General features: G+C 38.3%; 1 protein-coding gene across 5 annotated transcripts; it reads left to right on the forward strand.

Annotated features, from left to right (window-relative positions):
- LOC105987332 (chromosome unknown open reading frame, human C5orf34) lies at positions 1 to 27,017 on the forward strand. 5 transcript variants are annotated; one of them, XM_013018550.1, is made up of 13 exons: positions 1 to 304; positions 2,124 to 2,355; positions 2,503 to 2,592; positions 6,996 to 7,636; positions 8,387 to 8,485; positions 10,441 to 10,564; positions 13,014 to 13,105; positions 15,954 to 16,023; positions 16,886 to 17,056; positions 18,869 to 18,963; positions 21,108 to 21,203; positions 25,218 to 25,258; positions 26,698 to 27,017. In XM_013018550.1, the coding sequence occupies exons 2-13, from the start codon at positions 2,161 to 2,163 to the stop codon at positions 26,880 to 26,882; spliced, it is 1,899 nt and encodes a 632-aa protein (XP_012874004.1). In that variant the 5' UTR covers positions 1 to 304; positions 2,124 to 2,160; the 3' UTR covers positions 26,883 to 27,017. The 5 variants fall into 5 exon arrangements, with proteins under 5 accessions (XP_012874004.1, XP_012874005.1, XP_012874002.1 ...); XM_013018548.1 differs by having other exon boundaries at positions 3 to 304; positions 26,689 to 27,017; XM_013018549.1 differs by having other exon boundaries at positions 3 to 248; positions 26,689 to 27,017.
- Positions 27,018 to 27,315: the final 298 nt, after the last annotated feature.

Below are 27,315 nucleotides of genomic sequence, written 5' to 3' on the forward strand. Positions count from 1 at the left end.
CGGCCTGGTCTGCGCGTCCGGCTCCAGCGTTCCTCTGCGGTCGCACTTCACCCATTTGACAAGTTCAAGAAGTAACCCTGGAGCAGGATTTTCCGGCAGATCTACACCCGGGCTGTCGGTTCGCCTGGCTCCGCGCTGCGGCTCGCTAGGCCTCTGTGGAGCTGCCCGGCGGCGGGGCCCCGGCCCACCGCGGCGGGCTGTGGGGAGAGCCACCGCGGACGCGGGCCTTCCGGGGCGAACCGTACCAAGTACGCACAGGAACGCTGCTCTTGAAATACCAGGTCGATGTGTGTGTGTCATATAGGTATATGGCCGTCTATTCCCAAGAATTATTGCCACCAGTATTGAATAGTTATTGCTATTTAACAAGTATGTAAGCAAGAGTTAGAGCAGTTAGTATGGCCCAAGTTGTGGGACATGACCTATGACTATAGTACTAGAGGTAGAGAAAATTAGAGAATGGCCTTAGACAATTGTAGGAATTGAAGATTTGATCGAAGAAGAGGTAAAGACAGCCATATTCAAGAGAAACTAAGTTAACAAGACTTGTTCGAGGGGTATCTAGGTAAACAGTGTTGCTAACATTGACTAATAACATTGCAATGTCTTTAAATTAGCAAACTCAAGAGGAGCAATAATTTAAAAGAATTATCCTTTCATCACTTGATGGAGGTTGTTGCACATTTATGTATGTCAGTCATGGGGCTTGAACTCAGAGCCTGGGTGCTGTTCCTGAGCTCTTTTTGCTCAAGACTAGTGCTCTACCACTTTGAGCCACAGTTTCTGGTGGTTAATTGAAGATAAGAGTCTCACAAACTTTCCTGGCCAGGCTGGCTTTGAACCTCAGTCCTCAGATCTCAGCCTCCTGAGTAGCTAGGATTACATGCGCTTGGCTTTATTGCACCTTTATAATCTGTTGAAAATTCTTTTAGGTTTCAGATGCACATCTGTGAGTAAGATAGGTAAAGTTCCTGCTTTGAGTTTATATCCCAATGGGAGAAGACAAAAAGCAAGCAATTTTGATAATGGTAAATTCTATGGGAAAAGATTTTAATCTTTTGGATTGGAAGCAATTTAACTTAGTTTGTCAAGTTAAGTCTTTTGGGGACTGACAAGGAGAGAGCATAAGTCTTTGGAAAGACATTTTACCCTCTCTTATTAATGATGGCTAAAGTGTGAATGTACTTATGAAAGATGAGAAAGGATCTTTTTTTGTATATTTTTTATTGTAAAAATACTGTACAGAGGGGTTAAAGTTACATGAGTAAGATAATGAGTACATTTCCTGTTGACACTGTTACCTCCTCCTTTGTTTTTCCCCTATGGTCCCTTCCCTCCCCACTTCCCCAACTCCTCTCCTCCACCTCCCAAGTTGTAAAGTTCATTTTCAGCATAGTGTCTTGTACATCTCATTGTTACAATGGGTCAACGTGTATCCTTATTTCAGCATTTTATTATTTCTCTTCCCCTCATTGTATATGCAAAAATGTATATGCAAGATACAGGGCACTGGAATCAAATCCAGTGAAAACAGGTTATACCAGCGGGGAAGAACATACAAAAGAAACAAAAAAATCACATGGTATATTATAAATACATTAAAAACAACAGCAAGAAAGATAAAACCACTTATGTTCCTATCTTGGGGTTCATTTCGCTTAGCATTTTCTTGTATGGTCATATGTACATAGCTTTTAACCTTTTCTGCTTGTCCTAGATGTATACTAGTTATTGCAAATAAGGGAAACCATGGGAAGAATCTGTTTAAAGAACATAGAAAATTCCGTTGTGACTAAAGTGTCCAGAACAAAGAGACAGAGCTGATCACACTCAACAAAAGCTGAATTTTTTACTAACAACTAGTCCAACTAACCCAGTCCAACTAAACACAGTAGACAAAGGATTTAAGGAGTTAGGAAATGACATTTGGAGAGAGAGAGTCAGTTTGTGTAGCCTTTATAACTTCTAGATAGGAGTTTGATTTCCTTAGTGCAAATGTTAGGTATTAGTAGGTTAAGTCAAGGATGATATGACCTTTGTTTTAAAATATCCTTTGTTTAACCTGATATGGTTAATTTGAGGAGCTCTTGTACATTAAGAACTGTCTGTATTCTTTCCTTCAGTCTTTGCCTTGGAAGGCCATCTTACCCTGTTCTAGTAATGGCAGCTGAAGTGCAAATGGTACTTTATGAAGATGATTCTGTGCAAGTACAGTATGATGATGGTTCCACATTGCAACTTTCTCCCTGTGGCTCTGAGTTTTTGTTTGAAAAGTCACCTCCTGTTTCAGCACATCCTTTAGAACAGCCAGAAAGAATTCGTCAACGGACACACTTTGTTATTAGCACTTATAGAGTAAGTAATACCATGCAAACTACTGATTTAAATGCTAAGATATTGTTGAGATGGTTTAGAATAAGAAAAGTAGTATTCTGGATTGCTGTCATTCTAAACTAATTTTCAAATCCTTTTACCTTTTTAAGATTACATTTCTTTTCATAGGAGCAACTACAGCGAGCCCTGGATTTTCGAAACTCTTCAGCAACTTGCCCTTTTTTATCTGAAAGCATAGTACCTTCTGAAAGAAAAAAGGTGATTAAAAATTGTTTTATAAGTACTATTTGAAGATAAGTGATTGGAAACATGTAGCTTAATTAAGGTTTAGTTCTTACCCCTCTCCCCATGTCCCCTCTTCCTCCTGGGGAACTTGAGAGTTAATAGTTGGTGTAGAAAGCATTAACTTGGGGGCTGGGAAGGTGGCTCAGTGGTAGAGTGCTTGCTTTGCATGCATGAAGCCCTGGGTTCAATTCCTCAGCACCACATAAGCAAAAAGCCGCAAGTGGCGCTGTGTCTCAAGTGGTAGAGCGCTAGCCTTGAGCTGAAGAGCTGAGGGACAGCGCCCAGGCCCAGAGTTCAGTCCCCACGACTGGACCCAAAAAAAAAAAAAGCATTAACCTTGTGTATTTTACCAGACTAAGGTACACAGAAGCTATATGGTTCACCTCTGTGCTGTTTTTTGTTTGTTTGTTTGTTTAAGTTGGTCACAGGCCTGCCTGAACTCTGAGCCTGGCCCTTTCCCTCAGCTCAATGCCCTAGCGCTTGAGCCATAGCACTACTTCCAGCTTTTTCTGCTTATGTGGTGCTGAGGAATCAAACTCAGGGCCTCATACATGCAAGACAAGCGCTCTACCACTGAGCTACTGTCCTAGCCCCCTGTTGTTTTTTAAAAAAAAGAATTATAATTAGATTTCAGATAGGTAGCTTTTTCATTCTCAGAAATCTCAGAATTAGGCAATTACATGAGCATTTTCAGTAACTTGTGTTTAATTATTTGTTAATATATAACTAGCATATATTTAATTATGAGAGGGATATGTAATTATATATAGATATAAAATTTGTTTATATTTTATTTTGAACTTTGATAAATAATAATAGCTGTCTTTTGTTTTGTTTTGGGTCCAGTCGTGGGGCCTGAACTCTGGGCCTGGGTGCTGTCCCTCACCTCTTCAGCTCAGGGCTAGTGCTCTACCACTTGAGCTACAGTGCCACTTCCAGCTTTTTTCTTTTTGCTTATGTGGTGCTGAGGAATCGAACCCAGGGCCTCATGCATACAAGGCAAGCTCTCTACCACTGAGCCACCTTCCCAACCCAATAGCTGTCACTTATTGAAAGTGTACTATGTGCCAAGAGCTAGGAATAATATTTAGAATACTTAAAAGACTGAGGTAGAAAGACCAGCCTGGACAGCATGGAAAACCCTAATTCAGAACAAATAAAAATTATTTAGTAGTACCATTATAGTATAGGCACCTACTGATAAGAATAGATGTCTAGCCTCTCAGAAGAGATATTGGCTGGATTTCATCCACTGTCTCCTCCCCACTTCCTGCTTTCTTTTCCTTCCTGCTTTGTTTTTGTTCTGGTCCTGGAGCTTGAACTCATGCCCTGGACATTGTCCCTGAGCTTTTTTGATTGACTAGAGCCCCAGATACCACTTGTGGCTTTTTTGATGGTTAATTGGAAATGAGTCTCATGGGCTTTCCTGCTTGGACTGGCTTTGAACCTCAGATTGCAGCCTCCTGATTAGGTAGGATTATAGGCATGAGCCACAGTTGCCTGATTTATAATCCCCTTTTAATAGTCAGGAGAGTTTACCTGATTTTTCTATGGAAATCTTCTAAGTAGTAGCATCAGGATTTGAAAATTTCTTAGTGTCTGTTTAACTCTGAAGACTGTTTTGATAGTAGCGGGGAAACCCAAGGCCACACTTGTGTTATCTATAGTCCCAGCCCAATTATCTTTTAACTACTTTTCTGCTACCATTTTTGGTAGCAGATGCTTCTTGCCTACTGAGTAATTTTCTATTGCACTTGTATTGTGACTGTTGGTCAATTTTGTGTTGTTGTGACTAAATTCCTGAGAAACAATTTAAAGGAGAAAAATTTATTTTGGTTCACAGTTTAAGAGGTTTTGGTCTTTTACTTGGCCCCATCACTGCGGGTTTGTGTTAAGGTAGGGAGTAATGCAGAACAAAGGTGCTTAGCAAGTAGAGATAGTGAGAAAGGAAGGGTGTATCCAGGCACAAATTACTCCCTTCACAGTAAATCCATAGTTACTTATTTCCTCCAGCCTGTCATAACTGATTCCCAGTAACCCATTCATCTGTTAATTACTCAATTATTTATGATCCATTCATCTTTCAAAAGCATTATCAGCTAGGATCCAAACCTTCAATCCCTGAACCTTTTGGGGCACACTTCATATCCAAACCATGGGCAAAGGAGCCATAAAACATCAAAACTGTAACTTGGTATAAAGGAGTTTTTAATCTATTGTGTCTTTTTGGTAACTTTATCCATTCAACTTTATTCATTATTACTGATGCTGCAATAGGGTCACTAGTGTAACTCTAGAAGAGAATGTTAATAACAGTGTAACTCTAAAAGAGAATGTTAATAACTGACTATCCTTACAAACCATGTTTTCAATGAAATAATTACTGATTTTATTTTTAATATCCTGACATATAGCACTATAAATTTAATAGGCTCTCTTAACAGTAATTTGGTGAAATTAAGGTTTTATATAAATGGAAATTGAAATGTTAAATTGTTGGCAAAATAAATAAAAAGGACTGTTATGGACCAAGAACATACTTGTAATCCCAACACTCTAGAGGTAGAAACTGGAACATTGTGAATTTACAAATTCTAGACTAGTCTACACTACATGTCAATACCGTTCTCATATAAACAAGGACTGAGGTTGTAACTCTGTGGTAGAGTACTTATCTATCATGCCCAAGGCCCGAGTTCAGTCTTCAGCATCCACCCACACAAATGTTAGGTAACATGGGCACTATTATTTGTTATGATCTGTCTGTTGTTAGGATCAATTGACCTTTGAGTTTTAAGTTCCTCTTTAAACTACATGGAATTTATTTTAGTTAGCAGTGTGCCCAGTACTGTCTTGGCAGTGGCCCTGACCTTCTTTTACTCAAGGCTAGCACTCTACCATATGAGCTACAGTGCCACTTTGGGCTTTTTCTGCTTATGTGGTACCAAGGAATCAAACTCAGACTTCAAGAATGCCAGGCAAGCACGCTACCATTAGGCCACATTCCTGGCCCCTCATACGTGCCATGGTTTTTGTTTTTGTTTTTTAAATTTTGTCAGTTGTGGGGCTTGAACTCAGGGCCTGGGCACTGTCCTTAAGCCTCTTTGTGCTCAAGGCTAGCTCTCTACCATTTGAGCCACAGCACCACTTCTGGTTTTTGATTGGAGATAAGAGTCTCAGGGAGACTTTTCTGCCTTGACTCTGGCTTTGAACTGAAATCCTCAGATCTTCCTGAATAGCTAGGATTACAGGTGTGAGTCACTGGTACCCGGCTTATATGTGCCATTTTTAAATCCATACATAAGATAACTCTCCAAGATAACATTTTTCAAATGCTGTTCAATAATTCCAGTACTGTTTAATAAGTAATTTTCTTTCCTCCTTTGATTTATAAAGCATATGTTATATGTAACATTAAGATAGAATAATGTTTTTGTGTTTTCTGAGTTACTCTAGATGTAAATTTAATACTGATTGCAAGTTACTTAAAGTTCTGATTGCTTTTACTATAGTAAATACTTTATAATGCACATTTCCTTGTTATTTCTGTTCTTCCTCTTCCCTTCTACCCCCCAAAAAATCAGGCTTGAACTCAGGGCCTGAGCACTGACTCTTTGTACTCAATATTAGCCTCTACCACTTGAGCCACATAGCACTGGCTTTTTCTGAGTACTTTACTGGAGATAAGAGTCTCCTGGATTTTCCTGCCCTGGCTGACTTGGAACTGTAATCCTCAGATCTCAGACTCCTGAGTACTAGGATTACAGGTGTGAACCACCAATGCTGGCCTTTGTTTTTGTTTTGTTTTGGTTGGATGTGGGGCTTGAACTCTGGGCCTGGGTGCTGTCCCTCAGCTCTTTAGCTCAAGGCTAGCACTCTGCCATTTGAGCCATGGTGCCACTTCCAGCTTTTTCTGCTTTTGTGATGCTGAGGAATCGAACCCAGGGCCTCATGCATGCAAGGCAAGCACTCTACCACTGAGCCACCTTCCCAGTCCCTAGAGAAGACTTTTGGGTGAAGGGTTTAAAAAGCCACTTAACTCTTCTTTTTTTTTTTTTTTTATTGTGAAAATACCATACAGAGGGGTTACAATCACATGGGCAAGATAAAAAGCCACTTAACTCTTACTCACTGAACACTTTAAAACAAAAATGTTTTAACAATTCAGTGTAATCAAGATGTTATTTTCCTTTTCTCTCTTTTTTCATTCTGTGTGTTTCAAATCTTTTTCTCTAAGAAACAATAATATGCAGACTATTTTTTTGTATAGATAGTAAAAACACAAATATTTAAGAGCTTTCTTATACAGTATTTAAGTGTGGAAGATAAACTGTTATCAGAAAACCTTCACCGTGTCTTTTCTCCCCTCAATTTAGCGTATCTTCATTGACATCTCAGAAGTAAAATGGCCCAGTCTTGATACACATGGTAACATGACATGTTTGGAGAGCGGCACTGTGAAAATAACATCTTTAGATGGTCATGCATTCCTTTGCTTACCCAAAACTCAGCATGAATTTACAGTACATTTTTTGTGCAAAGTTAGCCAGAAGCCAGACTTATCTGTAGTACTGTCAGAAGAAAATAATCAAGCCCCCAAAGATAAACTAGTTGAAAAAGCCAGCAAATTCTGTGCACATGGAAGTTTGTCACAACAAAGACTGAAGAATAAAGAAAATGAACTTTGTGGGCAGATCTTAAAATCCAAGGAACCTTTAGCAAAGACAAGTTATGTAAGTGGAACTGAAGGGGAGGAGTTGTCCTTGCAGAGAAAACACACATGTATATATACATGGGTAAGGCAGCACTGGTCTGTATCCTCCTGTCCAGAAGAATGGAGATACCCTTTGTCTTTAGCATTTCATTTTCATAATAAAGTTAGCAGTATGTCTAAAATGGATGCTGATGTCACTGCAAGTAGAATTTTAACTTGTGATCTTTCAGAAGAAAGAAGAAAAGAAGTTTCTGTTCTTCCCAGGGCCCTGCTTCTTAGTTGCCCATCTCCATACTTACACAGGTAATGAGGGAATGAAGCTTTTATGAAGGCCAGTCTACTAAAGCATACTTCTCTTTCTGAATCATTAGGTTAAAGCTCACTTAATTGACATACATCTTTGTTATCTTAAGTAATTTCTCTATCAAAGGTGTTACTAAACGTTCCTTACTTCATATTTGGGAGAGGCTACTCTATACTAAGTACTTTGCAATCATAGATTGCAATCAAAGATACTGCTTTCTGGCAGCATGTAGTAGCTAGTGAAGATCACTGTCCTTGAAAGGATTATGAAAGTACCTTATATGAAGTGACAGGAGCCTATGGAATGTTTTCTTGGAGAGAGATCACAGGAGGACTATGGCTTCTCACTAGAGCCTATGACCTAGCTTGTTGGAACATGGATCTGACAAAGCTTTCATTTGAATTTAGATTAAATTTGAAAAAACCAGTAATGTCTGATTTATGTGATCATGGTGAAGTCCAATAATAAGATTATTAAAACACCGAAAAAAGACATGGAAAAATAAAACTTATTTTTAAATTTAATTAATACACTTTGATTTAATGAGTTAAGCAAGAAATAATAATTTGGGCTGGAGATGTAGCTTAGTGATAGAGCACTTTCCTACCATGTGGGAAGCCCTGAGCTTAATCCCCTGTACCACAACATGGAGAAAAAAGAAAAGAAAAATATTATATTGACACCATTTTGTTGATTTTTAATGGCAGTTGTTTTTAGTAATTAGAATGCTTACATTTTATCTTTCATAGGTGGAACTTTTGTGGTTCACTTATACAAAGACAGACTGATGAAGAATATTCCTATCCTGAACTAGTGAAAGTAGTTTGGCATAAGGGTATCACATATAGGTAAGGCGCCTGTGTTGAAATAGGAGCTTTTAGGATATCACAGAAGGAACAGACAGACTCACCATAAGACAGTTTTTCTAGACCTGCTGTGCTATATTTTGTCCTAATTTTACCTGTCTCAAGACCGTCCTTGTGATTCAATCACAGCCATACTTACAAGACTTATAATTAGCTGCAAAGCTAGTAATAGATCAAATTTGCTAGTGAATGTAGTGTTTATATTGGTTAATAGGGTTTCTTTTTTTTTTTTGCCAGGCCCGGGGCTTGAACTCAAGGCCTGGGTGCTAGTCCTAAGTTTTTAGCACTGTACCACTTGAGCCACAGTGCCACTTCTGGCTTTTTTTTATTTTTTTGATCATGGGGCCTGAATTCTGGGCCTGGGCGCTGTCCCTCAGTTCTTCAGCTCAAGACTAGCACTCTGCCACTTGAGCCACGCTGCCACTTCCAGTGTTTTCTGCTTATGTGGTGCTGAGGAATTAAACCCTGGGTCTCATGCATGTAAGACAAACCCTCTACCACTGAGCCACCTTCCCAGCCCCATCTGGCTTTTTTGATTATTAGAGATATGAGTTTCATGGATTTTCCTGCCCAGGCTGACTTTGAACTGTGATCCTCAGATCTTAGCCTCCTGAGTAGCTAGGATTACAGGCATGAGACACTGGAGCCCATCTATATCAGTTATTAGTCACATCACACCAGTTATCTCCTGAGTATGGCAATAGAGAAGTTAGATAGCCACTTCACTGTGCCTATATTATTTCATTGAATTATCATCACACCTTAACAAAAGTATCTCTTTAGTGACTGTAATTAGTATTGGCTAAATTGAAAGTTTCATTTCCATAAATAATGCTAGAAAAAGCATTCTTAAATTTTCCTTTGGTGATGTGAGGGAAAGGACTCTTTCCATAAAGGTCTACCACTCTGACAACATGTTTTTCATATATGATAAAATTTACTTCATTTTTTTTTTTTTTTTGCCAGTCATGGTGCCTGAACTCTGGGCCTGGGCGCTGTCCCTCAGCTCTTCAGCTCAAGGCTAGTGCTCTACCACTTGAGCCACAGCACCACTTCTAGCTTTTTCTGCTTATGTGGTGCTGAGGAATCGAACCCAGAGCCTCATGCATGCAAGGCAAGCACTCTACCACTGAGCCACCTTCCAAGCCCTTCATCTTTATTTTTTTTTTCTTTTGTCGGTCGTGGGGCTTGAACTCTGGGCCTGGGCGCTGTCCCTCAGCTCTTCAGCTCAAGGCGAGCGCTCTACCACTTGAGCTACAGGCCACTTCCGGTTTTCTGGTGGTTATTGGAGATAGGAGTCTCACGGTCTCTCCTGCCCGGGCTGGCTTTGAACTGCGATCCTCAGATCTCAGCCTCCTGAGTAGCTAGGATTACAGGCGTGAGCCACCAGTGCCCGGCTCCTTCATCTTATTTTTATTTTGATGAATATTATCTGATCAGAGGCATGGAGGTATTGTGCCTTTGTGTTCGTTTGGCTTTTACACAGTACATACAATACTTGCCTTGATTTACCTGGCTCTTCCAGTTATTTGTAATTTTCTTTTAGGAATGGCTTAATCTCATCCATCAGGTATCGATTATACTAGTTTCTTTATTAAAAAGAATAGTTTCATTTTCAGATTGTGGAAGTGTTGTATTTAACTTCTACATGACAGACATTGCTTTGATTTATGCACTAGCCCCTGTGATTGGTAATGAGGATATCAGGAAGATAAGACAAGATCCCTTTTGTGTGTTCTGTTTTATCTTTTGCCTTTTGCCTCCCCACAAAATGTGGCTAGCTGGGGTCAGATATGAAATTTATTTCTCTCGATAGGCAAAAGCAAAGTCTAATTGTTTAGGCTTCTTTTAAAAAGACTGCTTTTATATATATTTTAATCTTGGGAAAAATGTTACTTAAAAAAGAAAGCATACTAATGTTCATTTCTTTACCTAAGGCTTACTCATGAAAAGGTGAACTCAGTAGAGATTTTTCCTGGAGATGGATCTGTTTTCAAATCAGAAGGAACTTATTATGGAAAATATTTTACATATTATTCTGGTCAAGAAGGATCAGAAGAGGTAAGAATTTGGGTTTATCATTCACTTTAAATTCATTATCTCTAATATACTGGAAATTTGCTGTTTATATAACATTACTTCCTATTCCTCAGTCTGGAAAATTACAATCTTATTGTCAGCTTTGGTACCTGGGTAATTTTTACTATATTCTCACCCACTATTACCGGTTAGCCTGTGCAATCTCTGTTTAAATCAGAGATTAAATTTCTTTTGTCATAATTGAAAACCAGAAGCACTAGTTTAAGTCAATATACTTTTTTTTTTTGTCATGGGGCTTGAACTCTGGGCCTGGGCACTATCCCTTAGCTCTTCAGCTCAAGGCTAGTGTTATACTACTTGAACCACAACACCACTTCTGGCTTTTTCTGCTTATGTGGTGCTGAGGAGTCGAACCTAGGGCCTCATGCATGCAAGGCAAGCACTCTACCACTGAGCCACCTTCTCAGCCCCTCAATATACTATTTTTTTTTGGGGGGGGTCCGGTCATGGGGCCTTAACTCTGGGCCTGGGCACTGTCCCTCAGCTCTTCAGCTCAAGGCTAGCGCTCTACCACTTGCGCCACAGCGTCACTTCTGGCTTTTTTCTTTTTGCTTATGTGGTGCTGAGGAATCAAACCCAGGGCGTGCATGCAAGGCATGCAAGGCAAACACTCTACCACTGAGCCACCTTCCCAGCCCCTCAATGTACTATTTTTAAGTTAATATCTTCACACCTAAAAACACATTTTCTCCCACTATGTAATTGTTTATATATTTTTTAAAACATCTCTTAAACTGCCTCTACTTTTAAGGCAGTGTCCATAACATTCTACTGCTTTGCCTTGCAAGTTAGAACCGAACAAATATGTCCTTTCTGTTAAAGACAGAGTATTTGGGTAATTAGTCACTACCAGAAGACTAAAAAGGGACCTTTTTGTTTGTTTGTTTGTTTGTTTTTTGTGGTACTGGGTTTTTTTTTAACTACAGACAATTTCAAACATATATATATAAAAGTAGAGAGACAAATATAAGAAGTAACTCTGTGGCTCAAAGTGATAGTGCTATCCTTGAGCAAAAAAGCAAAAATGGCTAAGCCTCTAAAGAATCAGTATAGATTAAAAACCTATAATATTTGAGATATATATTTTACTACTGGTATTGGAGAATGCAAATTAAAATAAAAACACACATAACAGTTTTCCTTAACCAGTTCCTATAATATCACACTTGGGAGAATTTGAAGCCCACTTGAGCAAGATCCTGTCCCCAGAATAAATTGACTTAAGAATATTTACTGCTTGCTGGACAAAGTACAGGGAAAGGAGAAGAGCTTCCATGTTGTTGATTGGAATGAAAATTGGTTTAGCTCATGGAGGACAATTTGATTACTTGACATAGAATTGATCACAAAGTTTTTAAAAATGGTATATAACCATCCAATATTGGATCCAATAGTTAAACCTGTGATTTTAATCTAAATGTGTCTGACTTCAAAGCCTGTTTTCTTCCCAACTAGAAAAAGTGTGTGTTGCACTCCCTGTGCTTAAATGAGATCTCTACTGTTTGTTTACCCTCACTAAAACAAGCCATTTAATATTGCAGAATTATTTTGAGGAGTAATGAGGTCTTTGAAAAAAATGAATAAAATAGCACCTACCACACAGTGTCTGTGCTATTATATTGTGAACACATCTTTGAATCCCATTGGAATTACCTGAAAATAAATCAGAAAGTCGGAAGAGAAGGCCAGATGTCAGAAGAGAAGGCCAGAGGCAGAATCATGTGAAACTAGCAGATTTGAAAAGGAGGAAATTCAGAAGGAATAACAAAAGTATCAAATGTTTAGTATCATTAAACTGAACCTGGGCTGGGAATGTGGTTTAGTGGTAGAGTGCTTGCCCTGCATGAAGCCCTAGGTTCAATTCCTCAGTACCACATAAACAGAAAAAGCTGGAAGTGGTGCTGTGGCTCAAGTGGTAGAGGCTAGCCTTGAGCAATAGAAACTCAGGGACATTGCCTAGGCTCTTAGTTCAAGCCCCAGGACTGGCACAAAAAAGAAAAAAAATACAGAAAAACTGTGCCTGTAAATAATAAGTATTCCATAAACTAGCAGTAATTCTTCCATTAATAAAATATAAAATGATAAATTTGTTTTATTAAAATAGTTGTTTTTAAAACCTATATAGCCCTTAAGAAGAAAGAATAGCTTGTGATGATTTCTTGTTAATGTATAGGAATATTAACTTGGTTAATACGTTTGTTTACACATAGACAAGATTTAAATTGAGCATCAAATTATAGGCTATTAGAATGTAACTTTACAGCAGCTGTATGTTAAATAAAAGTGGGATGATAGAAAGGCATCCTGTCCATTATTAAGATAACTACTTACCTTGTCATTATATAAGTACCTATGTCAACAATAGGTAATGTTTGAACTTGTGTTATTTTCATTTTAAACTTATTTTCAGAGAGAAGAGAAAACTTATTCTGTAAATAACCTTCCTCCAGATAGACCAGGAAGTCTATTCTCTGTATGCTCTCTTATTAAGCAGGCAACCAGGTAAGTTCTTCACATTCAGCTGAATCAAGTGTATATCTGAAAACTTTCATACATTTCTTGGAGCTAAGGATAGGCTTAAGAATAACACATACAGCTGGGTGCTGGTGGCTCATGCCTATAATCCTAGCTACTTAGGAGGCTGCGATCTGAGGATCAAGGTTCAAAGCCAGCCCAGGCAGAAAAGTCCGTGAGACTCTTATTTACAATAAACCACTAGAAAACTGGAAGTGGTGCTGTGGCTCAAGTGGTAGAGTGCTCGCCTTGACCTGAAGAGCTGAGGAATAGTGCCCAGACCCAGAGTTCAGGCCCCATGACCAACAAAAAAAAAAAGAAAAAAAAGAAAAAGAATGACCCATACCAGGCTCAGAAGGCTAATGTAAGAAGATTGTTAAGTTTGAAGCCAGCGTGAGCCACATAGGAAGTTCAAGACCATGTTGGGCTACAAAATGAGACTGCTGAAAACAAAGGAGTTGGCAGATGAATTTAAATATATGTTTTTGGTAAAAGTCAATCAGATTTTCTGGTCTCATAATTCGTAAAATAATTTCTGCATCATTACTAGAGTATCTCTGGCTTTAAATTTTAAGTGTAGTGAGGCAAGTGTAATGATCAAGTCTGAGAGAAAGCTTAGGCAAGTGTGCCATCATTATTTTCATTCAGATTGGAGGTTGGATGACATATTGAAGTTCTCTTTATCCTCTTCAGTGTGATAAAGATTTGAGTGTACTGAGGCAGTACATGCTTTGTTTCTTTTCAGTTCATATATAGTAAGCTTGTCCTATCTGTGGATTTATTACATGCAATTTTTCACAAAATACAGCAAGATAAATAAGGAAATAAATGAAATTTCAGTAATAAGAATTTAATTCCCAAGCTCAGGTTATAAAGCTCATTTAGTCCCTGTGTTATCAGTTGTTTTTAAATCCCTGTTGATGATCTGACTGCTTTTTTGCCCTTAATTTTGTGAAAATACGCTTTGCACAAAGCAAATGATGCCAGAAAAGCATATAATGTACTTAATTTAAGTAATGAAGTGAAAATTTTGATTTGCTGAAAAGCATCATGTCTTTAGCAGAGTTGGGCAGCCTCGTAGGAAAAATGAATCAAATCTGAGGCCATACAACACTGATCTCTGCATCATGAGCGTTGGTGTGTTTTCCTCAATGGCATTCTCCTTGGAACCACACGCTCAAAGTCTACTAGCCTTTATTTTTTTCCCCTGGAGAGTGAAGGACTGAACTCAGGGGATTGTACTCCCCAACCCCTTAAAATTGTTTTTTTTTTGTTTTTGTTTTGTCCATTGTGGGGATTGAACTAGGGACCTTTGCACTGTTCCTGAGCCTCTTTGTGTTCAAGTCTAGCTCTCTATCACTGGAGCCACAGCTCCACTTCCAGTTTTTGAGTGGTTAATTGGAGATAAGAGTTTCACAGAGACTTTTCTGCCTGGGCTGGCTTCAAACGGTGATCCTCAGATCTCAGCCTCTTGAGTAGTTAGGATTACAGTACCACCAGAACACAGCTTTAAAAATGCTTTTGATTCATGTGAAGCACTCAGGAGAATGAAAACAAATTGTTGAATTAAATTATTTTTATAAAGTATGTCTAAACAGTTTCCAAAACAGATTTGGAGGAGTAGATTTGAAGCATATGAATAGGTTTGAAGGATTTCTTAGCAATAGCTAAAGTCTTTAAGCTATGTTTAAACCCTTAATATATCACCTCTTCAAAAGGAGCACTTGATGGATAATTGAAATACACTTATGTATGAAGATGGCATTAAGAATGGCAGTGAAAGGTGAGAGCAGAGTCCGCGCGGCGTCTGGATGCTGGGCGCCGCATTCCTCTGTGCTGTTTCCTTAAAGAACGCTGTGCTGTGACAGGTTCTAGATGGAAGCTTTTCAGGATGGCTCGTTTCTTTTTTTTAAGTTTTTAATATTGTTTTTCTGAACATAAATGTAAAATGCACTCTCATTGTACCGTTTACAAGTGAAGGGATAGAAAGTAGCATGTAACACTCCACTTCGATAATTCCAGCTAAGGTTTGACGAGATAGCTGATACATATTTCTGGCATATTTCTTTTTTAAAGAGTAGTATGGTAGGGTTAAAAGTAGAATGGTTAAAAGATATGTGCTACTAAACTTTAGAGCACGAAAACCAAAATAAACACTAGATGCAGTGATGGTTTAAAAAAAAAAAGAATGGCAGTGAAAGCTGGTGATCAGTAGTGGTTTGGGGAGGTAGGGAAAGAGAGGTTATTCTGAGCCAAACAGAATATATGTATGTCTGAAGTACCATGGTGAGACCCTTGGTGCATTTAATACACACTTTTTAAAAAATGACAGAAAATAAAACAGGCTCTGTCAGGGTTGAGTGTCAGAGATAGGGGATTGGGCTAACAAAGGGGTGAGTGAGGATGAATATAATTAAAGTGATTTATTTGCACTCATGAACATAGAATAATGAAACCTATTGAAATTGTATTAAGAAGGAAGGAGACAGATAAAAAGAACAATAAAGACCAATTGGGATACATTTGTAAAATAGACATACAGAAATGTTATAATGAAACTTCTTTTATACAACTAATGTATGCTAATAACATACAATAAAAACGGAACATCTGAAAATTCTCATTATGGAGTCATTTCATTGCTATGAGTTAGAGGAATAGCCTCAACTAGATAAAATTAGCAGAGGGAAACAATACTAGTTTCCTTTCTGTGCTAGAGAACTTGTGGATGAAAAGCTTTCCCAAGATGGATTTCAGGGCAGATAGTGACTTGCCATCTAAAATGTTAATAGTATTATTTACAGTTGTGTAAGAGGTATTATTTTCATGTTAACAGAATTCTTCAACATTGTGCCAAAGTAAGGCTCTCTCTAAGCCATAACTATCGTGTATGCTGCTGGAAAATGGTATGTTGAAATTGTTTCAAGAACAACTTTTAAATTATCCTTTAAATTCATACTTCTAAGTTCAAACTATATTTCATATATGTGAGAAGTTAATTTTGGTAGCATTAATACTGATTTATTGAGAAAAATAGCCACCTAATAGAGAAACTGAAAAATCAGGGTTTCATTTTTTTTTTTTTTAGTCCTGTGAATTAAGCCCAAGGTACTGCGCTTGCGAGCTATACCCTCAGCTCTTACATTATACTTGTACTTTATGAAGTTTCCTGATACTATACGGAGTTCCCAGCCCCTGCCATGTTGAGCATGTTAGGTTTTAAACCCAGGACTTCAGGCATGCAATGCACATACTCTGCCATAGAGCTACACAGTCAGTTTTTAATTTGTTGTTGGGGTGTGTGTGTGTGTGTGTGTGTGTGTGTGTTTTAATTTCTTGTGCATGTCCGGGGGCTTGTACTCAAGGCCTGGGTGCTGTGTGTGTGTGTGTGTGTGTGTGTGTGTGTGTGTGTGTGTTTTAATTTCTTGTGTGTGTGTGTGTGTGTGTGTGTGTGTGTGTTTTAATTTCTTGTGCATGTCCGGGGGCTTGTACTCAAGGCCTGGGTGCTGTCCCTGAGCTTTTTTGCTCAAGGCTAGCATTCTGCCACTTGAGCCACAGCGCCACTTCCAGCTTTCTTTTTTTTTTTTTGATGACTAATTATAGAGTCTCAAGTCTCACAGACTTTCCTGCCCAGGCCAGCTTCAAACTGAAATACTCAGATCTCAGCTTCCTGAATAGCTAGGATTACAGATAAAAGCCATGGGCATCCAACTTTTTTTGTTAGTAAGTAACTCTTCTTCCTTGCTATTTTTATTTTCTTGGTTTTAGGTACCTGGGATAGTTAATACCAATACACTGCCGGTGCTTTTAAATGAATCATTCATACCCAGCATGGGAAGATTTCTTGCCTACTCTGATAATAAAGTACATGCTATCTTTTTAGATGGTATTACTCTAACCCTAAATTGGAATTTTAGCTCTTCTATTGAAAAAAGACATGTGAGTATACTTCAGACTGAAATCTGTTTTTTCTGTACAGCAAACGTGTGTGTGTGTGTGTGTGTGTATGTGAGTATACTTCAGACTGAAATCTGTTTTTTCTGTACAGCAAACCTGTGTGTGTGTGTGTGTGTGTGTGTGTGTGTGTGTTGGAACTCAGGGCCCCAGCTTTCTTGCTTATGTCTGTTCTCTATCTGTAATGACTCCAACTGGGCTTTCTTTCTGGTTAATTGGAGTTGGAGTCTCACTGATTATTCTGCCCAAACTGGATCTGATCTGTGATCCTCTGGATCTCAGCCTCCTGAGTACCTAGGATTATAGATACAAGCCACCAGTGTCTGGTTTTTTTCTTTTTTTTTTTTTTTGTAAGCAATAATTTAATCTGCCTTTATTTGAAGAATCCTTTTCATGTGTAAAAGTGTGATGTTAATCTTTTCTTTGGATTCCTCCCCTGAGTATACCTTTCTTTAGTCAGTCTATTGCTGGGCATAGTTTTATTTTTTTTTTTCTTTTTTTTTTTTTTTGTCGGTTAGGGGTCTTGAACTCTGGGCCTAGGCACTGTCCCTCAGCTCCTCAACTCAAGGCAAGCACTCTACCACTTGAACCACAGCACCACTTCCAGTTTTTTGAGTGGTTTTATTGGAGATAAGAGTCTCATGGAGTTTCCTGCCAGGGCTGGCTTTGGACCATGATCCTCAGATCTCAGCCTCCTGAGTAGTTAGGATTACAGGCATGAGCCACTAGCCCCTGGCCAGTGCCTAGCTTTTGAAGCATCTTTTGTGTGATTGTGTATATATGTGTGTGTATGGTTGTCTTGGAGTTTGAATTCAAGGCCTAGGGTACTGTACTTTAGGTTTGTTTTCTTTTTTGGGTCCAGTCGTGGGGCCTGAACTCTGAGCCTGGGCGCTGTCCCTCAGCTCTTCAGCTCAAGGCTAGCGCTCTACCACTTGAGCCACAGCGCCACTTCCAGCTTTTTTTCTTTTTGCTTATGTGGTGCTGAGGAATCGAACCCAGGGCCTCTGGCATGCAAGGCAAGCGCTCTACCACTGAGCCACCTTCCCAGCCCTTACTTTAGGTTTTTTACTCAAGGTTAGCATGCTACTACTTGAACTACAGCTATATTTCAAGATTTTTGCTGCTTAATTGAAGATAAGAGCTCACTGACTTTTCTGCCCATGCTGGCTTCAAACCTTGTTCATCTAAGATTTTAGCCTCATGAGTATCTAAGATTATGGGCGTGAGCCACAGGTGCCTGGATAATGTTTTGAAATGTCCTCTCAAACATATACCATTTCTTTGTTGTAAAACATTCAAAATCCTGCCTCCACTCTGTTTTGAAATATATAGCATATTAACTCAGCTAGTTTGTCATCTACAATCTGAAATATATTTAAGTATCAAAACCTGTCAAGAGGCTTCACTGGTGTCATTGGATATCCTAGCAAAAATCAGAAGAGTGTGACACAGTTACATTCAGAAAGATAACACATTGTGGCAAAAGGAATTAGTATTTTTACTCTCTCATAATTATCTGTATGAGTGGTAGTTAAATGATATTGATAGACCATTTTTAAAATTTTTTTACAAGCTTATCTGCACAAAAGTTTTATTGTGATATTTACAATGTACGGATAACATACCTTAATTAAATTCACCTCATCTATATTATTCTCTTAACTACCTTTTCTTCTCCCCTCTTTTTTTTTTTTTAACAGTTTTGGTAAGTATCACTGTGCTCTTTTTTAAAAACATATATAATGCTTATACTTTCATTATTAGAATCATGAAACTTAGCTTTTCTTGTTTCTTAAGGCACAGCAAGGTCTCAACTTAGGTTGGTGTAGGTTAACTTTTCCTGATGGACAAAATCAGTTAATTCCAATTGAACATCCTGGAGCATATGAAAGGTACTGAAAAAGATTTTGAAATTTATTTTTATCAATGGGTAGAGGACTATCTTTGAGCAAGAAAGCCAAGTTAGAGTATGAGGCCCTGAGCTCAAACAGTAGTAGTGGCACAAGTTTTTTGGGGGCTAGGGATATAACTTGTCATAGGATCTTTACCTAGCATATAAGAGGTTTGAGCATATAGATTTGATCCCCTGCACCAAAAAAAAAAAAATTACTTCCATGTTTTACTTGACAGAGAGGAAGCATGTAAATATTGCTTAAATGTTTTGTGCATATATTTTGTTCAGAGTTTTCGTTTATGCTTGCAGTTAGCATAAGTACATAAATCAGGTTAACTTTAATTGTTTGCTTATTTTCAACTAATGTATTGCATACAAAACTAATTTGCTTTGAAATTTTTCAGTTTGGTCTGTTAGGGACTTAATCCTAATGCTTAGCCAATTTACAAAGTTTTTAATAACAAATGACTAATTGTATATATTTCTGTTAAGTGACAAAAATTTATAGCTGATGATTATTCTTAAAATGGGGAAGAGTCTTGAAATTAGTTTTTATGAATATTCCTTTTCTGTTTGGTTCATGAAATTTATTACAATAACTCTGTGGTAATTATAACCTTTTAGTGATTATACTTCACAGTGTTCACAGAAGAATTTCTTTTTTTTGCTGTTGTGGGCTTTGAATTCAGGGCCAGGGCCAGGGCCAGGCTCAAGGCTAGTAGCACCCTACCACTTTGAACCACAATGCCACTTCAAGTTTTCTGGTGGTTAATTGGAGAGAAGAGTGTCAAGGACTTTCCTGCCTAGGCTGCTTTGAACAGTGATCCTCATATCACAGCCTCCTAAGTACCTAGAATTACAGGCATGAGCCACTGACACTTAGCTAAGAATTATTTTTGTTTTTAATGTTTTTTTTTTGGGGGGGGGCCAGTTGTGGGGCCTGAACTCTGGGCCTGGGCACTGTCCCTCAGCTCTTCAGCTCAAGGCTAGCACTCTACCACTTGAGTCACAGCACCACTTCCAGCTTTTTTCTTTTTGCTTATGTGGAGCTGAGGAATTGAACCCAGGGCCTCAGGCATGCAAGGCAAGCGCTCTACTACTGAGCCACCTTCCCAGCCCTTAATGTTTTTTATTGTAAAAATAAGAATTACTTTTTTTTTAACCTCTTAAGTTAATCTTTCTATTGAGCTTTATTGTTTTTGGTCTAAATGCTCCAACATTCAATTGTTATTTTGAATTGTTTGCTAAAAAATGTAGTGTCTTTAGCAAATATTACTATTCTATATTCAGTGGATTATATTTATATAATTATACATATAAGCTAAATTTATGTATGTGCATTAATAGGTACTTCCAAGTTTAAATTTTAGGTAGCAAATGCTTATATAATTTTTACATGTAAAGACATTTTCATGATAAAACATAAGGAAACTCATATTTTGAAAAACTAAAAAGTTAAACAACTAAATTTGAACTTTTAATGAAATTGAGGTATTATTTTTGTACTGCTCTTAAATATTACCCTTATTAACTATAAATGTAAACGGATTAATTTATTCTAATGAATAATGAGGGGAAAAATCTCGCTTCTATCTAGTGAAAAATATTTAGAAAACTACCTAACAGTTTCCTCCCCTCAAATGTCTTTCCTGGAGTCTTACTCCCAGTTCTCCTTTATCTCGTTATACTAAAATAAATCCTTGCTTAAACTTAAAAAAGAAGATAATTTTCCTCTTTTTTTTCACATTGTGATTTTTGTTTTTTTGTATGTTTGTAGAAAGCATACAGGTTCATTTTTCAAATACTTTTTCTTTTAAAACTCCTTTTTGTAATTATCAATGCTTTTTTATTTTTTTGCTGACCTAAGTCTCCAACTCAGGTCCTGAGTGCTGTCCCTGAGCCTCTTTTTGCTCAATGATAGCTCTTTACTGCTTGAGCCACAATACCATTTCCACCTTTTCTGAGTAGTATAATGGAGATAAGAGTCTCACAGGACTGGCTTTGAACCACAATCTCAGATCTCAGCCCTTTGAGTAGCTAGGATTACAGGTGTGAGCTACTGGTGCCCGACTTATCAATGCTTATTAATTACAAATTAATGAGTTTCAATGTCAGCTATCTCTTTTAACATGTTCCTTCTAGATATGTGACAGCAGTGATATCTTGGTGCAGAAGACTGACCCAGACTAGTCCAAGACAGGAGCTTACACATCAACCATCTGTTCAAGAAGAAAATTGGTAAGTGTATTTCCTTTAAACTTAATATGCATAGATAAGCCAACCTGTAATTTACAAATTATTGTCAAATGATAAACCCTAAAATACTTTTTCCAAGAAAACTTTAGTTTTAAATACATTATATTTCACACGTGAAATGTTTTCAATAGCTTAAAGCTTGAGAATACTGATTATTTTGAAAGGCAGAAAACCTTCCATTGAAAGTTTTACAGAAAATAAGTGGTTCTTTTTATGTGTTTATTTGTTTATTATTGCTGATCCTGGGGCTTTGAACTCAGGGCCTAAGTACTGTCCCTGAGCTGCTTTTACTCAAGTCTAGTACTCTACCACTTGAGCCACAAGTGCCACTGCCAGCTTTTTATGCTTATGTGGTGCTGAGGAATCAAACCCAGGGCCTCATACATATGAGGCAAGCACTGTACCACTGAGCCACCTTCCCAATCCATTTTTTATGTTTAATACAAAACTTCATGGGGGGGGGGGGCTGGGAAGGTGGCTCAGTGGTAGAGCACTTGCCTTGCATGCCTGAGGCCCTGGGTTCGATTCCTTAGCACCACATAAGCAAAAAGAAAAAAGCCACAAGTGGCGCTTGGCTCACGTGGTAGAGCACTAGCCTTGAGCTGAAGAGCTGAGGGACAGTGCCCAGGCCCAGAGTTCAGGCCCCACAACCGGACCCAAAAAAAAAAACTTCATGGGGAAATTTAAAGAGGAGTCTTTGTATATTGAGGGGAATAAAATGTTAATATAGTTTGGGAAAAAATTTGAATTTTAAGTAATTTATTACTCCACATTAACAAATTATCAAGGCAAATATATTATTTATTTATTTTTATTTTTTTGTCAGTTGTGGGGCCTGAACTCTGGACCTGGGCGCTGTCCCTCAGTTCTTCAGCTCAAGGCTAGCACTCTACCACTTGAGCCACAGCGCCACTTCCTGCCTTTTCTGCTTATGAGGTGCGGAGGAATCGAACTCAGGGCCTCATGCATATGAGGCAAGCACTCTACCACTGAGCTACCTCCCCAGCCCAAGGAAAATATTTTAGTCCTTGCTTTGTGCATTTCAGTGTATAAGGCACTAGGACTGGGTTGAAAAGGAGTAGTTAGGGGCTGGGAAGGTGGCTCAGTGGTACAGTGCCTGCCTTGCATGCACGAGGCCCTGGGGTTGATTCCTCAGCACCACATAAGCAGAAAAGGCTGGAAGTGGCACTGCAGCTCAAGTGATAGGGCGCTATCCTTGAGCTGAAGAGCAGTAGGACAGCGCCCAGGCCCAGAGTTCAAGCCCTACAACTGACCAAAAAAAAAAAAAAAAAAGGAATAGTTAAGGGAAATAAGACATTGTAGAGAAGAAGTAAGGACAGAAGTAAGGCTCTTTTGGTCTGTGGAAAAAGAATGTGCTTTTTAGTAAACATAGATACCTGCTGGGATGTTGTGAGTTGTGATGGATAGCAATAGTTTTGTTTTTTTGGGTCCAGTAGTGGGGCCTGAACTCTGGGCCTGGGCGCTGTCCCTCAGCTCTTCAGCTCAAGGCTAGCACTCTACCACTTGAGCCACAGAGCCACTTCCGGCTTTTCTTCTTTTTTGCGTATGTGGTGCTGAGGAATCAAACCCAGGGCCTCAGGCATGCAAGGCAAGCGCTCTACCACTGAGCCACCTTCCTAGCCCCAGCAATAGATTTTGTAATTAATATATGAATTCATGTTTAATGAAAATAGAAGTTCTTGAATAGAAAAATGAGAGGAAAGAAAGTAATTAAGGAAACTAATATCACAGAGTATACTCTGAGTATGTTGGGAAAGGGATACTTGCACTCTTTTAGGAACTTTTTTTTTCTGGACCCATCTGTAGGGCATTGTGCATGCTATGCAAGCTAATTTAGGAAGCCTAATTTAGGAACATTTTAACTAAGTTGTGAGGCGACATAGGTGCTGGTGGCTTACATCTGTAATCCTAGCCACTCAGGAGGCTGAGATCTGAGACAATTCAAAGCTACCCTGGGCAGAAAAGTCAATGAGACTATTTCCAGTGGAAGTGGTGCTGTAGCTCAAATGGTATAGTGCTAGCTTTGAGCAAAGAGCTTAGGGACAGTGCCCTGCCATGAGTTCAAATCCTATATATGACCAAAAAAAAAAGCAACCAACCTGATTATTATTTCTTATAACAAATCAAATAAAACTAGTAGATATTATTTAAACATCTCATCTCAAATACCTAAGGATCCACCTTTCCACATGCCTCATGGCCTATTCGGGACAGATTTCTTGTTTTTGTTTTTTTTTTTTAAATTTTATTTTATTTTATTTGAACATACTGTACAGAGGGGTTACAATTGCATGGGCAGGATAATGCATACATTTCTTACCAAGCATTGCAGCCTCCTCCTTTGTTTACCTTCACATCACTTCCCAGCCTCCCCCCTCCCCCCGCACCGACATTGTAAAGCTCGTTTTGGACATGACAACTTGTACTTCTCATTGTTGCAACAGGTCCACCTGTATCCTTAAACAACTGGTTTGGGACAGATTTCTTTAGCTTGACTAACTTACACAGAGTAGGTGGGAAGAAAAGGAAATTATACATAGTCATGAAACATTGCTTGGCATAGTTTTAAAATCATATTCTCTTTCTGTAAAATCAGAAGGGATAACTTTCAAGACATACTAGAAATGAACATGTAGATTGGTGATAGTAGCTGTGGGTAGAAGGCTCAAGGACTAGCATAGAAACAAGATAAAATTCTTACAAAACTAAGATATCTCCACTATGATCTGTCTTCGTGTCAGAGAGACTAAAAGGAACAAACTGCATAGTACAAACAGCTACCTAAATTGTATTTCAAGGTGTTTTTCTTTCTTACAATTATTAATTTACTGGTTAAATTTTTCTTAAGTTTTGTGAATTTGCTGAGTGCTGGTGGCTCACACCTGTAATCCTAGCTACTCAGGAGGCTGAGATCTTAGGATCATGGTTCAAAGCCAGCCCAGGCAGGAAAAGTCTGTGAGACTCTTATCTCCAATAAACCACCAGAAAACCAGAAGTGGTGCTGTTGCTCAAGTAGTAGAGCACTCACTTTTAGCTGAAGAGCTGAGGGACAGCACCCAGGCCTATGACCCCATGACCGACAAAAAAAATTTTTTTTTTAATTTTTTTAACTTTTTGTTTTTATGCAGTACCAAGGAATCAAACTCAGGGCCCCATGTAGGCAAGCACAGTACCACTAAGCTACATTCCTTGCCCATGATTTAAAAAATGTAATAGCTGGGCACCAGTGGCTCACACCTATAGTCCTAGGTACTCAAGAGGCTGAGGTCAGAGGATCTTGGTTTGAAGCCAGCCCAGGCAAAAAAGTCCCCGTGAGACTCCTATCTCTAATTAACCACTTAAAAAACAGAAGTGTCACTGTGGCTCAAGTGGTAAAACACTAGCCTTTACCACAAAGAGGCTCATGGACAGTGCCCAGGCCCTGAGTTCAGTCCCAAAAACCAAAAAAAAAAAAAAAATTAGTTGAAAAAAGTATAGGTGATATTTCCTAAAAAGTTGATTCATCATATGAGCCATTAAAGATTGTATTATTATGCCTAGTGTTATATAAAAAAGTATTTTGTAATTAAAGAATCAACAGGCTTTTGGAGCTCAGTTATACCCAATTTCTTCTCCTATAGATGGTTAAAATGATGAAAAAAATCTTTCATTTATCATTCATAGGCTGGAGTATAAGGAAGGTTACGAGCTGTGCAATAGACTTGTAGTCTATTGTAGTAAAGGCAATAAAGCAGAAAAGTCACACTATGACTATAAACTGTGAAAAAGACTTCTTAATAACTTGCGTAAAGAGATGTTTCTAGACCTGTCCTCATTAAGTTTTCAGTTAGCCATGATTTGAAGTTGTACGCCATTGCTCATTCTTATCAAGCTTCTGTCCTACCTTTATAAAAACGGAAGTCAAATATGCTTATTTGAAATTCTATGAATATAAAAGAATCAGACAACTATCATGAATCTGTCTTTTCTTTATAGGTCTGTTGCTTCTGAACTTGAAAAGATACAAAAGTTTAACCGTATCCTTTAAATGGAATGTCTTGGCCTCCATAACTCCTCTCTTTGAATTCTAGACATCTACACCTACTGACTGTACATGAACATTATTAGCTTTTTCTTGCCCTGAAAAAACACATGAAAATAATATATAAGGTGAAAAGATTCTTTCATTTCAGTTTCAGACCATCCTTTTGGCAGCGCAGAGCAGCTGACATCATGGCAGGCAGGAGGAAGAGAGAAAGAAAATGCTATACTGACTGGCTTTCTCCTTGTTCATCTTTTGTCATCTGTGGGCCAACAGCCTATGGAGTGGTGCACCCAGGGCAGGTCTTCCCCACTTAGTCCTCTCAGAACCTGCCTCATAAGCATATTCCGTGGTATATTTTATTAATCCAATCAAGTTGATGATGAAGATTAAACATCACAAATGCTAATCCATGCTTACATATTTCTGAGCTTGAGCTATAAATAGAGGCTACATCATGTTAATGTTTAGTCTTTTCTGTGTTTATACTGGACCAGAAACACTGAACTACAGTTAAGATCTGCTTTGAGACTTTCTTTTTCTTTTTCTTTTTTCTTTTTTTGTTGGTTGTGGGGCTTGAACTCTGGGTCTGGTTTGCTGTCCTTGAGCTCTTCAGGTCAAGGTGACTGCTCTACCACTTAAGCTACAGCGCCACTTCCAGTTTCCTGGTAGTTAATTGGAGAGAAGAGTCTCAGAGACCTTCCTGCCTGGGCTGGCTTTGAACCTCAATCCTCAGATCTCAGCCTCCTGAGTAGCTAGGATTACAGGTATGAGCCACTGGCGCCTGGCTTGCTTTGAGACTTTTTTACTCCTAAACTAAATTATAAGTGTTGAATATGTATTTCTTTTTCTTCTTATGATTCCTTTTGGTCTGTACACTCACTCTATTTTTTTATGCCTCTTCTGTACTACTTGAATGACAAGCTAGTTCTGCAACTGAACAAGTTCCTTTCACCTTACATCTTTTCAAATTAAAAACTAAAGACACCATACTGATTGGTTGCAAGATAACCTCTATATGTTCCTTTTTATTTTTCAACAACTGAAGATTAAGAAATGGCCCTGAGATTTTTTTTTTAGGTCTGAGGCCAGGACTCAAACTTGGTACCTGATAGTTTGACTCATTAGCTAGCACTCTACCAACTGAGTGATGCCTCCAACACTGACTCTGAGATTTTAAATTTTCATTTCCTCACCACACCAAATCTCTGTCAAAACACGCAAATTCTCTCCTCCTTCCCGCTCCTTTAAAACTGTATTTCCTCATCTATAATGGGTAAGTTCCATAAATTCTGAACTCTCAACGCTTTATTATAAATCCAAGATATCTTTGCAATTGAGAAAGTTATTTTCATATGAAGGTCAGACTTTCTGAAGAAATAGTATGTAAAATGTAGAAGAAAGCTCCTTAACAATGTAACTTAGTGCTGCTAGAGAATAGTGGCATCCTGAATCAGATTTCTAATAAAAAAAATGAACAGTGTTTTGATCATTCCAAGTCAAGATCTTCAGAAACATTGCTGGAAGAAGTTAATGAAAGGAGGGTATCAATAGCATTGAAAAAAACTTCTGAAATCCTTCAGGATATTGACTGTCTTCTATCAAATTCTAAAAGGTAAAAGAGAAAAAAAAGGAATTATTACAATGTGTTTAGATCTTAAGGACATTGTTGTAAAATTACTAGTTAGCCAAGAAATTACATATAGCACTAATATTGATTGACAACTGTAGTGTTTTTTTAACTAAACATGTAAATTATGTATAGACATTTATACATTTATTAATAAAGAATATTTTGAAATTTTGAAATCTATGTCAGATTTGTTAGAAAAGAATCTATACAATTATAAGTCTTGCTGGTTTTGCCTTGTGGAACATTCATAGCCTTAAAGTTTCTTTCTTTTTGTTGGTTGTGGGCCTGGAACTCTGGGCCTGAGCACTGTCCCTCAGCTCTTCAGCTCAAGGCAAGTACTCTACCACTTGAGCCACAGCACCACTTTCGGTTTTCTAGTGGTTTATTGGAACTAAGAGTCTCATGGGCTTTCTTGCCGG

The sequence above is a fragment of the Dipodomys ordii genome, unplaced genomic scaffold (genome assembly GCF_000151885.1).
Source record: "Dipodomys ordii isolate 6190 unplaced genomic scaffold, Dord_2.0 Scaffold41, whole genome shotgun sequence".
Classification (NCBI taxonomy): Eukaryota; Metazoa; Chordata; class Mammalia; order Rodentia; family Heteromyidae; genus Dipodomys; species Dipodomys ordii.

Coding starts and splice junctions, on each gene's coding strand:
- LOC105987332 (XM_013018548.1), top strand. CDS start 2,161: ATGGCAGCTGAAGTGCAAATGGTACTTTATGAAGATGATTCTGTGCAA. Junction 2,356..2,502: donor TTGTTATTAGCACTTATAGA/GTAAGTAATACC, acceptor TTCTTTTCATAG/GAGCAACTACAGCGAGCCCT. Junction 16,024..16,885: donor GTGTATGCTGCTGGAAAATG/GTATGTTGAAAT, acceptor TCTTGGTTTTAG/GTACCTGGGATAGTTAATAC.